Genomic DNA, 12,363 nt, shown 5'->3' on the forward strand with positions numbered 1-12,363 from the left:
TGTCCAAGGAATAAACCTTCAGTTTTCTTCTGTGATGAGGCATTGTAAGTTGCCCAGTTGTGCAGATTCTGGGAGGGGATGGTGGAATATATCTGACTGTGACTCTTATTTTGAGTCTCATCTTTACCCAACTTTCGGTGTTGACCATTCTTGAGCCTTTTGTGGTTTCTGTGATGTAAACGTGATTGATTCTCATTTTCCCCACTGGTAGTGTAAGGTTCATCTTCCTTGTATTTGCTTTCAGTTTTTTTTTTTTTTTTTTTTTTGCAGTTTTTTCATTTTCCCTACTCTTTGACCCTGTGTTTATGTGAAAGCAAACAGTCAAATCTTTGCTTGCTACCTTTTAGGAAAAGATGTTGGGAAAAGACTTGAATAAGATGGGTGGTCTTAATGTGCCATTTAAAATTCTCTAAGTCTCTTGAAATAAATCTCAGATGTCTCCTTTTACCTGAAGCATTTCACGGTGCTCCAACTAGACATTTCACCTTCTGAAAATCTTTTTCTCCCCCCTTGGATTTTTTTTCTTCTTTCGTTAAGACCCTTTTATATTTCATGTTATATTTGCATGCTTTTCTTGCACACTGCCCTCCCTTCCACACCAGGTCGTAACTCTTTGAGGACCTTGAGTGATCTCTTCTATAGAGTTGCTTAATAAAAATGTTACATTAAGTGTTGTGTATATGTTTTTCTTGTGAAATATCAGCAATATATTGAATACTGAGGATAGTTAAGGAGGGAATTAATATAATAGTGCAACAGAAGAGATTAAATTCAGATGTAAAGAAGCCTGAGAATTGTTAAACCTAGATATTATGAAATCTTTCAACATAACAAAGTATACATCTTGCCCCCTGCCATGACACAAAAGAATGAACTGCATGAACTGTCAATTTTTTGACCAGGCTCATGATTCTATAACTTAGATGACAGATATATTTGGCATTGCTATGTTATATTTGCAGTTTAATGGGATAATGTTAAATGCGAGAAATCTTCTAGAAGGTTTACAAATGCACGGTAGGCAAAACCGTGTTCTCAATGTACTGGACTAGCTAAATCCATAAAGAAGCCCACCTTTGTCATATTTCCTTTTAAAAACTAATTTTTAGTTTTTGTATTTTGTAAAATTGATTTTTACAAATCAGTGTTGTTAATTTTGCTCCTCCTGCTCTTTAAAATGTTCAGAAGGAAACAGAAACTATTTCAGAATTTGAAACTAAATTATTCAGAGAAAGGTTATTGCTTTAAAATAATAATGTTTATTTCTCTAGTACTGTATTTTAAGAAACTCAGGACACATTTGTCTTTTAAAATATATTAATATTTCTTTGAAAATAAAGTACAGGAAGACTAATCTGCATTTTAATGTGTCATAGTTGCTGGGGTATGGAAAGCATCCGTGGTCACTAATATGTTCTTTTGTAGAGCTAAATCAGTACTTAGGAAACTGATGGTATTTGGTTCATTACCACAGGCAAACAAGCTGAAATGATTGTTAGGCATGGGTATTTGTTTTTGTTTTCAAATTTTCTGGCACCTTACAAATTACTTATTGGGATATGACTTACGAAAACACATAGAAGCATTACTCTAAAAATTCCAATATTTTGAAACCATGTTATTTGGGTACAGTGTTTGTAGATGCTAAAAATATCTTTTAATTGTCTCCTGAGATTCGTGGGACACATGTGGAAAACACAAACTTGGTGTTTATAGTTTGACTCGGTTAATTCTCAGTACCCATATCACTCTTCTTTCATAATGCCTTCATGAAAAATGTAATCACATACAGATTTCTATTCGCTTGCAACACAGAATTAATGTGAATTCCATTTCATACTAACCACCATCAAAAGTTTCTGAAAGTCTGGTTTATATTTTTTAAGTGTATGTGGATGAGTTGCTTAGCTTTGATTTTCGGAGAAGTACATCTTTTAAAAATATTTCAACAGATTGTTAAATTGTGGGTAATGGTGACAATACTGGTGTCATATTCTGATTAATTTAATGTAGTCCCTTTTTATAATGTGTTTCTGTCTACATATTCCTTATAGTGTCATTACCTACTGAGTTTCTGTGAAAATAAATTTTCTTTGCCTATTAAAATAAAGCAATCCTTGAGATTGTTTTTTACTGTTTATTTTTCTTTGACTATCTTTGAGTTTTATTTTTGAAGGCATTTGTATTAATTTTAGTGACAAGGCAAAGCATGGCTGTAGATAACTACTGCTTTATAACTCAAAGCAAAATGCCTTAGAAAATACCTTTAGAATTAGAGCTTAGCATATGATTTAATTTGCTTAGCTGTTTTTTTTTTTTTTAGAAGTTGGAGAAGATTGTTTTTCTGTAATCAAGTCCGTTTAGTATTATGGGTCAAGAAAACTATAATTAATATTTGAATATATTCACTTTTGAAAGAAAAGGAAACCAGTTATCGAACAGAGTATCACTTCACAATTTATTGTGAATTTATTTTTTGTTTTACTATATATCACCTATTACTCATTTTACCTTTCCAGGTTTTTTAGTTCTTTCACTGTTTGTTAGATAAAAGCGTCTCCTTCTTATTCTTTCTTTCTTTCTTTTTTCTTTTTTTTTCCAAAGCCCATGCACTCATGGTTTTATCCTTTTATTTTTATGATGTGCATTAGGACAAAATAAAGCATGTATTATCCCACTGCTTGTCTCTCTTACATACTTTAAGGGTAAAGAAGAGAGGTATTCTGGATATTCGCTTGTGTTTTTCTCTTTCCTGGTCTCCATGAATACATGACTTGATTTATCTTGATCAGCCTAGTAACTTGCTCCACATTTTTCCAAAAGTGCAAAGCAGTTTCAGCTAAAAATACACATATCAAAATGCTCCAGAAGTTGTGGCCACAGCTCAAAAATGCTGATCAATTTTGAAAATCTAAATCAACCTCGGCCATGAAACCGAGGGAAGAACCTTTGTGGTGTGGGACAGATTTCCAAAAATTCACCACAGTCCTGTTCTTAACTGGAGTTTGTGCTGATGTTGCCAGACAACTGAGGAATAGATGCAAAAAGCAGGAAGCATTATTGAATTGAGCCCTAGTGCCAATTTGGGAAAAGCAAATTAAAATGTAAAAGAATATTTTTCCACTCCTGGCGTCTCAACATAAAATGGCAAAATACATGGTTGCTGAAAAAGTCACAGAAATTGTTAATTTTGCCAGAATGGCTAATTTTGCCAAAAAACCTCAGTCTTTTTGTGTTAAAAATACATAAGCATATAGTTAAAATATATTTTTTTAACCCAAATGAAATAGTTTTAATTTATAAATAAAAAAAAACAAATCAAAATGTATATATACCTTTAAGTGAGAGAAGTGTTTTGACATAAATGACTCTGTGTGTGGGCTTGTTTCAATGTCTTCTGTTTTTCAGGTGCACTTAAAGAATGGATGATGATGATTTTGGTGGTTTTGAGGTATGTGCTGTTTTTTACCTTATTTTGCTTATGTAATTGTTTTAACTTTGTGGGATTATAATAGAGTATACTAAATGTATTATTTATCATTGGTGTTCATGATCCTTGATCATTTTGAATATAACTCTGGAATAAAAAAATGAAATCAAGAAAAATTAAAATATATTCCCTCTGACAGTTAAAACTGATTTATTGTTATTGAACACTTGGGCATGACCATAGGAATGGTTTAAATTGAGGTAGTTAAGTACTACTAGTGGAAGCAGTAAAGAAGAGGTTTGAGAAATTGCAGATGATTTTGCTGGGATACATGTCTTTTAGGAAATACTTGTGAGAGGAGGGATGAATATTGAAGATCTGTCACACATTTTCATGCTTACACCTGTAATGAGTTGATTTAGTATATTAAGTACACGGCCTTTTGGTGGTTTATAGAGCTAATTGTTTGCACTGTTGGATTATTCTCTTAGGTTTTAGTTGGATGCTTTGTAAGGAAATTGTTAGCTGAAGAAGCAGTCTTTTCCTTAATCCTTTTCAGTGTGTGTTCGTTTTATTGAAATATTTTGTAACCCAGTTATTTTTATGGAGCCAGTATAGTCTTGCAGGAAAATCTCTGGATTAGGAGTCAGGATGCCTGAGCTCAAGTCCTGGAACTACCATCAAGTGAGCTCTGTGATTTTTGCCTTTTTCTTTTTCTTTAAGAAAGACCTTTACCTAGTTTGGAACTTGGTGAAAAGGAGATTGTTATAGATAGGGACTGTAATTAATGACGTTAATAGGAGAAATGAGATATTAAGTATATATCCATATCATGAAAGAATAGTGTGAGTTTAGGTTAGGATCATTTTCTCTTCTGTTGATCTTTAATAGCTGTTAGTATGGAGATATTTAGAATATGAACTTACCTGTTTTGTTCACTTCATCTAACACTGTTTTTTGTTTAGCACATTTGTATATTTCCTGTATTTGGTTTAGTATTTTGGGATTTGTTGGGTGACTGAATCTTATTTATGTTACTGAATCTTATTATGTTACTTGATTTATTATATCAGAGAAAAAAGAGTAGATAATGTTCCTTAGAGTAACAGTTATACTTCAACGTGTATTCAACGGATCTGTTCCTTTTAATATTATATAGGTACAAAGTTAACCAGCCATTCCAATTTAATTACGGTTGTTAGGGTTCTTTCTTTCTGTATACTGTTATAGAAATATGGAAGGTCTCTATCCTTGGGTATATAAACCATGTTTATTTGTCATAGTTTGTGGAGAGTAGCTACTGTATTCTACGTCACTTAGCTCCTGTGGCAGATTGCCCCAATTGACTTCTCCTTGGCTGACAACTCAATGCAGAATCCAAGTTGAAATTCTGGCTCTTTTTTTCAATGATAATTTTGCTGTGACCTGAACACTTAAGAGAGAGAAAACTCTGCACTGTTACCCACAAACTCAACATGCAGTAATTGACTGCCTCATAGTTTTAAAACTGTTTAATAGGAGGCTTTAATTTAAATGTCAGCTTTAGGAATTCTCTAAATGTTGAATGCTAGTAAGTTCAGCTGGTAGATTATTCAAGGATATGGATGAATCCTGTTTCTTTAGGTTGATCTCTTTTTGGTCTTGTGATAAATAATGAAAAAGATTTAGTCTCTAGACTTTTGAAGAAAAATGGTGTATTTTTCTTATTTACATAGGTAAACGCTGTGGTAGTTAGTTTAGAATACTTAGATATAAAGTTCACAAATGAAAATGTGATTAAGGGTATATGAAATTAAATTTCATTGGCAGGAGGTGTATTTGAGAAAGGAAGGAAGAGTTTTACTCAAAGATATAGAGCACAAACACTGGGGGTAGTCTCTAGTAGTGGGGGGTGGTAGCAGTGAAGACTGAAAAGCAATTGAGTATTCAGAGGAAATTTGAAAATGTGTGGGGTATTACAGAGTATTACATTTGCAGAATTGGGAGGCTTGATTGCTTAAATAGCATTTATACTTTTCAGATTTTCTAAAATAATTTTGCATTTGTTTTGTAGGCTGCAGAGATTTTTGATGGTGGAAATGGTGAAACCCAAACTACATCTCCTGCCATTCCTTGGGCTGCTTTTCCTACAGGTACTACTATAGAGTAACTAGGAATATTTTTTTCTTATTCAGCATTTTTGCCTTTCTTTTGAAAGCCCCTTTCCTACCTTTTCACTTTGCCTTCTTTGATCTGAAAAATGGAATGCCCCAAATTTAACATAGTTTTTTCCATAACAAATTATGGATTGAGTAAAAAATTCTGCAATGGTGGCTTGAGGCATGATTCCAAAAAAGATATCATGAACATTAAATAAAATTAAAGTACAATTGACATTTCCAAATTTGTCTTTGTTTTAGTAAGGTGAGGTGCCAACTAATTTTTTTAGAGTGTCCATTTCATTAATTAAAGACTCCTTAATATTCTAAAAATGATTTGTCATCCCCAACAGTATTTAAATTTAGAAGTTTTTCTACAGGAAAATCATTCAAAAGTATTAAGAATTAAGCCATCCAGGAAATTAAATACAAAAATAAATTCCATTATTGCGAGGTATTTTATGGAAGACCTAATGTTCAGTATTAATATAATTCTGTCTAAATAATACTTTGCATTTTCTTTTTGTTCTGCTCAATCATTGTGAAGTCAGGAGTCGAAGATGAAAATACCATTCTTCAACAGCTCTGCCTCATCTTAGATTATTAGAGTTATTCATTCTACAGATATTTTTCCAACACTTATTATGCATGAGACACTGTGGGGACATGTCCTTTACTTCAAGGGCAGGCACATACATATTTGTAATATGAAGCAGATTTGTGATTTGGGAAGAATGATGATTTTGTCATCCATTCGTTTAGCAAATGTTACTTCATGCCTGGTGTGAGTCAAGTACTGTCCTTGAAGCTGCGTATATATCATTGATCTGGGCTTTGAAGGATGCGTATAATTTCAATAGGCAGAGATTGGAATGGGGAAAGATTCTGAAAGGAGAAAAATGCTTGGAATAAAGGTGTAGATGTGGGAAAGAGGATGGCACCATTAGGATGCTCATTCTTGTTTGAAGGCTTTGTATGTGTTGTTTCCTTTGCCAAGAATTGCTCACCTTGCTTCCCACTGCCACTCTCTTCCACTCCCTTATCATATAAACTCATGTTTGTTTTATGTGTCGTTTCTTACTTTAATGTTTCTTTTTCTGGGAAGCCTTCCCAGAGAGCCTTCTCAAATCTGTGTGCACCTATTTTCTGGCTTTCATGTTAGACTAAGTTTTGTAAGGTACCATGTCTGTTTTTCCGATTGTTATGTCTTAAATGCTGAACATAGTGCCTGGCTTGTAGTTGGCCCTCAGTAAATTTTGTAGAAAGAATAAAGAAAAACGAATGAATACATGAATGAGTGAATAAGTATCTGAATAAATGACTAGACTAGGGTGACAATGGGAGTGGATAGGAAGACTTGAGATAGTGATATTTATATGATGGTTTAGGATTTTCAGTGTGCTATTATGTTTCGTTTATTGTAGGTAGGGCAACTGCATTATTCCTGTCATACAGATGACGAAATGACAGTTTATAAAAAGTTTTGGAGTTTGATACAGATCACTGTGTTTAGGAGTGAAATTTATACTTTCATGTTCTATCATGAAATAAAAATGAAATACTTTCTTGTTTATTTTCAGTAACTTTGTTTTTTGAAAAAAGCATCAGCAGGACTATCTGACTGACTGGCTGTGAGGGTGAAGGAGGAATCAAAATTGATTTTTAAGGTTACGAGCCTCGGTTCTGGAAGGATGGTATTACCATGAACAGAAACAGAGAATTTAAAGGAGTTGGTTTGGGTCAGTATGAGGCCTTAATGAATTTGTCTTAGACATGACTATTTAAAGTACCTAGAGTTCAGAGAAAGGTGGGCTGGAGTTCTCCGTTTGGGAGTTTTTCCATTGATATGACAGTTGAAGTTGTAGGAGATCACTGGGGGAAACAACATGTAGAGAGAATAGCCTTAAGTAGAGGAATTTGGATGTCCATAGTTAGAGAACAGGAGGAAGAAAAAGAGACCAGAGACTTGAGAGATAAGGAGAGTAGGGGCTAGTGCAACACAGACATAAGGAGTAGAACATTTCAAAGAAGTCATGGTCACTGATGTCAAAGGCTGTAGGGAGGTCAGTGAGATTTGAGACTGAGAAAAACCCACAGACAGTCCTAAATGTCATTGAAGGAAATGGTTTCAGCAGAGTAGAAGTTGAAGCCAGATTGGACTTCTTTACTTTGCATGAAAGCAGGAGGAGTGTTTGTTTTTCTATAGTTATTGTGGCAATGTATTAAAGTATTGTATATTGTGAGCAACTTATTATTATATGTCACATCTCTACATATCTGTCTATTTGTACGTCAAGTCCTCAAAGCCTAATGAACTAGAATTAAAGAATAACCCCTCTAGTGTACACACACACACACACACACACACACACACACACACACAGTCTCTCCCTCACTGAAAAAATCAGACCTGAAGAAAGTACTCTTTTTGGACTTCCTCAGTGACTTGCAGAAGTGAAGGAAAACAAATCTGACCAAGAGCTGAAGTTAGTGGCATGTTAGGTGATTGCTCAACGAAAGCAATCTTTCTCCTTTGTTGAATATAGTTTGTCTTCCTCTGGCTGCTGGATTCTGCCTCTGATTCAGGTATTTTGAAATTGTTTAGATAAGAGTGATGTGCACAAGCTGATTAGCGTAACAATTTAATCATTTCCGCACTAAATCCAGAAAAGATAGGAACTCTTTAAGAGATCTAAAGCAGATTTTTTCCAGTTTAAGAAGACTAGTATTCTCCTTTTGTCTGTTTTGCTACCTATACTCTAGCTGTCTGTAATCTATAAGAAAAATATTTTTAAGAGATGACTATTAACCAAATTTTACCACAGCATAAAATCCAAGAAGATTATTCAGAAACATTTGGTTTAAATTTTTAAAGTGCTTTGGGGAGAATAGAAATGTTCATTCTTGGGGTTAGGATAAAAGATTGTGTTAAGTACGGAGTGTAGTGGCTTAGTGTGCCTCGTGATTATCCTGCTTTAGGGCTGGTGGTTAGTTGGAGGATGATTTCATAATAGCAACTGGGATAATTTGTCTCTCAGAATGTCTGTTTTTAGCCTTCAATACTGTTAATGAATTGAGGTACCTTGGGACGTGCATTTTTCTGTAATATTAGCATCATTTATGTAGTGGGAACTTTTAAAATACCAGATTATATTCAATGCTGATAATGAAATTAAAAAATTGCCAGTCAGAATAAGTGAAACACTCAGGTTGGTTCTTTACACAAATTATTATCTCTAGGCCCCTCCCTCATCAGAGGTGTGGCATCTAACTTATGATATGTGTCTCTACACTTCCTTTATCAAAGGAGTTGGAGAATGTAAGTGATGAATGAATACGAAATTATGAATCTCCTTTTTTCCTCTTGCCTTTACTCTCAATAAAAGTGTGATGATTATTATTTCATTTCAGTGAAAGCTACTCAATGAGAAGAATTGCCTCAGTCATTTTCCTCCCTATTTCATAGCCTTACCCTCTAGCTTGTCTCCATGGCTATTGTTGGAACCCTGTGAGCCAAACTGTGATCTACATTGTTTCTAGATGATGTCTGTTCCTATCTGTTTGCCATTGCTTCTGGTTGTCACACCTTCCCTCAACTCCTGTCTGCTTAATTGAGTCTTATTTTTTCCTTTAAGAAAAAACATAGTGTTTTCACTGTTTGTTCCATATCTCATAATTGCTCCTCCTTCTGAGCTACTGTATCATTTTTTTCTGCACCATTTGCTTGGCACTTAGCTTATGCCAATTTGTATTTGTTTAAAATTGTGGTAAAATACGTATAACATAAAATTTACCATATTAATTAGTTTTTTATTAATTTTTTTATTGGAGTACAGTTTATTTACAATGTTATATTAGTTTCTGCTGTACAGCTAAGTGAGTCAGTTATACATATCCACATATCCACTCCTTTTTAGATTCTTTTCCCATATAGGTCATTACACAGTATTGAATAGAGTTCTCTGTGCTATACTGTAGGTCCTTATTAGTTATCTATTTTATATATGATAGAGTATTTTATATATAGTATATAAATATATGTATTATATGTTTAGTATTTTATATATAGTCAATCCCAATCTCCCATATATCCCGCCCCCCCACCATATTAATCAGTTTTAAGTGTACAATTCAGTATTTTTAATTATATTCACATTGTTGTGCAACTAATCTCTAGAACTTTTTCATTTGTAAAACTGAAACTCTGTAGCCATTAAACAATAACTATCCAATTCCCCCTCCCCTCAGTCCCTGGCAACTATCATTCTACTTTCTACCTCTATGAATTTGACTACTCTGGATAGCTCATATAAATAGAATCATCCAGTATTTTTCTTTTTGTGATTGGTTTATTTTACTTAGCATGATATTCTCAAGCTTCATCCATGTTGTAGCATGTGTCGGAATTTCCTGCCTTTCCTAGCCTGAATAATATTGTACGTACAGACCACATTTTCTTTATCTGTTCATTCGTCCGTGGACACTTGGGTTGCTTCCTTTGGCCATTGTAAATAATGCTGCTATGAACATTGGTGTACTAATTTGTATTTTTAAAGATATGATTTTATCAGTATGACTTCCATCTCTGAATGTCTACTTTAGTCTAAGCCTTGGAGGGCAGAGGCCATGTTTTAAACATTTTTTAATCAAAAGTACCTAAGTATAGCATTGTGCCTTGCTAATCAGTAATTGTTTCTTGATAATTAATAGAGCAGATTTACTTTCAAGTAACTCTTTTTGCTTATTTTAATTCTTTGAGGGTATTTAAATAGTTTTTTAATCACAAGTTAGAGGAAGGCAAACTTAAGCTTTCTTTAAAAATTATAGTAATCTTGGAAATCTTAGATAATTATTCAAAGATGGCTAAGAAGCTATTTCCTCTTGGGCTCAGTTAACTTTCCTGGTCATTCCCAATTCAGACAAATAACCTGGGGATAATGGTTAGTAAGAGTAGTCACAGATTCTCAGAAAGAGAGAACAGCTATTTTGCTATTTTTTTCTAATTTTTTCCCTGGTCCTACAGTGTATAGGCAGATAACAGTAGAGGACAGCAGAAGTTAGACTAAGTTTTAGTTCAAAATATTAGGAGTCTAGAAGCAGCAATAATAGTATCCAGTTCTTTTACCTCCTTTTTAAAATATTATTCTTCTAAACATTTTTCCCAAAGAAAAATCATTCCAGATTTTTCATAGCATGAAATATCAGGAAGTTTTTGAACTTGCTTCTTATAGAACTATATTTTTTAGAAAAAAAATTTTTTTTGGCTAAGAAATCTCTTGTTTTTTCAAAATCATTCTCAAACAATTAACTATCTTTTGTAAATTTTTATAAGACTGGTAATACTCTGCCTTTTAGGAAACTAACTTTTCGAAATGAATGTCTATCTTCTGATATACACATGTTTATATACATACAAATGCAAATGTATATATATATATATCAGAATGTAGACATAAATAGATAGATAGATATTCTCATTTCTTCCTTTTTCTCCACTTTTACCTTCCAGTGCAAGTTATCTTTCCTACCATACCCTTTTGAAGGAAGGACTCTCTTTACTTGACCTTACAAGTTCTAAGAACATTAGACTGTTAGTCTTAGTTTGGCTTTAGTACATTTTTGATTATGTTTTCTGATTGCAGCAGACTCAAAGTTTCAGAATCCATGATATTTATTTAAATTAATTATTTGCTTGTTTGTTCATTCACTAATTCACTCATTTATCACATGTTTGAAAATATACTGTGTATCAGACACTAAGTGCCATGTGCTGTGGACCAACTTATGCTACTTTTGTGATACTGTATGAAATGTGTCATCTCAAATGACAGGGTGTCTCCTGAAATGTAATGTTAATACTAGCAAGTGCTTTTATCAATAACTTTAGTTTGAAATCTGTGATAGAGGTTGCATGAAAAGTATATTAGGTCAGAAAGTGTTGTCATGTTGCCATTGTGTACAGTGTGGGTGGTGCTGTTTTAGAGGCAAATGACTGTTCACTTTTTACTTTAAACTGTATAAATATAAATTGCCTAGAAGGCGAGGTGGGAGGCAAAACCTTGAATATTGTCCTTTCCAATATGTTTCTAAGTTCCTTGCAGCACTACACAGACCACATTAGACTGCATTGACCATCAAAGGGAAAAACAAGTGGTCCAGATAGATACTTTAATCCAAATTAGCTCCTTCAAAACAGCTTATATAGAGGGCAAACTAAACTGTCTTTTCACAAGCCGACCCTTTAGAAGGGATAATGGGAACTGGACCAGCAGATGTTGAACCAAATAACTTAGATGTGGTTCACTTTGCATCTGGAGCTATTTGCATACAAAGCCAACAGGAAAGTTCAAACATTTTTCTCAAGACATTGGCAGAGAGAAACTTGGAAGACAGATGCCTTTTTGATTTCATGGTTCAGTTTTTCCGTTCTCCATTCTCCTGGCCAGGAAAACCTAGGACAACAAACAGGCCATTTTGTTAATATCCCATTACTCTCCTTGCTAACCCTGTTTTTCCAGTAGAATCTGTTACACATCTATAAGAGCTCAGAACCTGAGTCCACACATTTTTGTTTGAGAAAAAATTGTGATTTTTTTTTTTTTTCAGATTAATCTGTGGTTTGCACATAGGGGTAGTAAACCTTAACTGAATTCGTTGGTCTGATCTATATTTGAGGTAAAATTTGAAGGTGACTTACTCCATATTCACATACTGTATTATAATAGGCAGTATAGGTAATGTTTGAAAACTTCTGTCGCTTCTACTTTGTATCCACATTGGACATTTTTTGCCAGG

General features: G+C 33.8%; 1 protein-coding gene across 10 annotated transcripts in view; it reads left to right on the forward strand.

Moving 5' to 3' along the window:
- Positions 1–12,363, forward strand: part of CCDC91 (coiled-coil domain containing 91) — a 410,030-nt gene that overhangs the window by 85,897 nt on the left and 311,770 nt on the right. For all 10 annotated transcript variants that reach the window (XM_067696033.1, XM_067696029.1, XM_067696031.1 and 7 more), the window contains exons 2-3: positions 3,409–3,451; positions 5,484–5,562. In XM_067696033.1, the coding sequence (XP_067552134.1) occupies positions 3,422–3,451; positions 5,484–5,562 (109 nt within the window). In that variant the 5' untranslated portion in view covers positions 3,409–3,421. The remainder of the gene's footprint in view (positions 1–3,408; positions 3,452–5,483; positions 5,563–12,363) is intronic.

This window comes from Pseudorca crassidens, chromosome 11 (assembly GCF_039906515.1).
Source record: "Pseudorca crassidens isolate mPseCra1 chromosome 11, mPseCra1.hap1, whole genome shotgun sequence".
Classification (NCBI taxonomy): Eukaryota; Metazoa; Chordata; class Mammalia; order Artiodactyla; family Delphinidae; genus Pseudorca; species Pseudorca crassidens.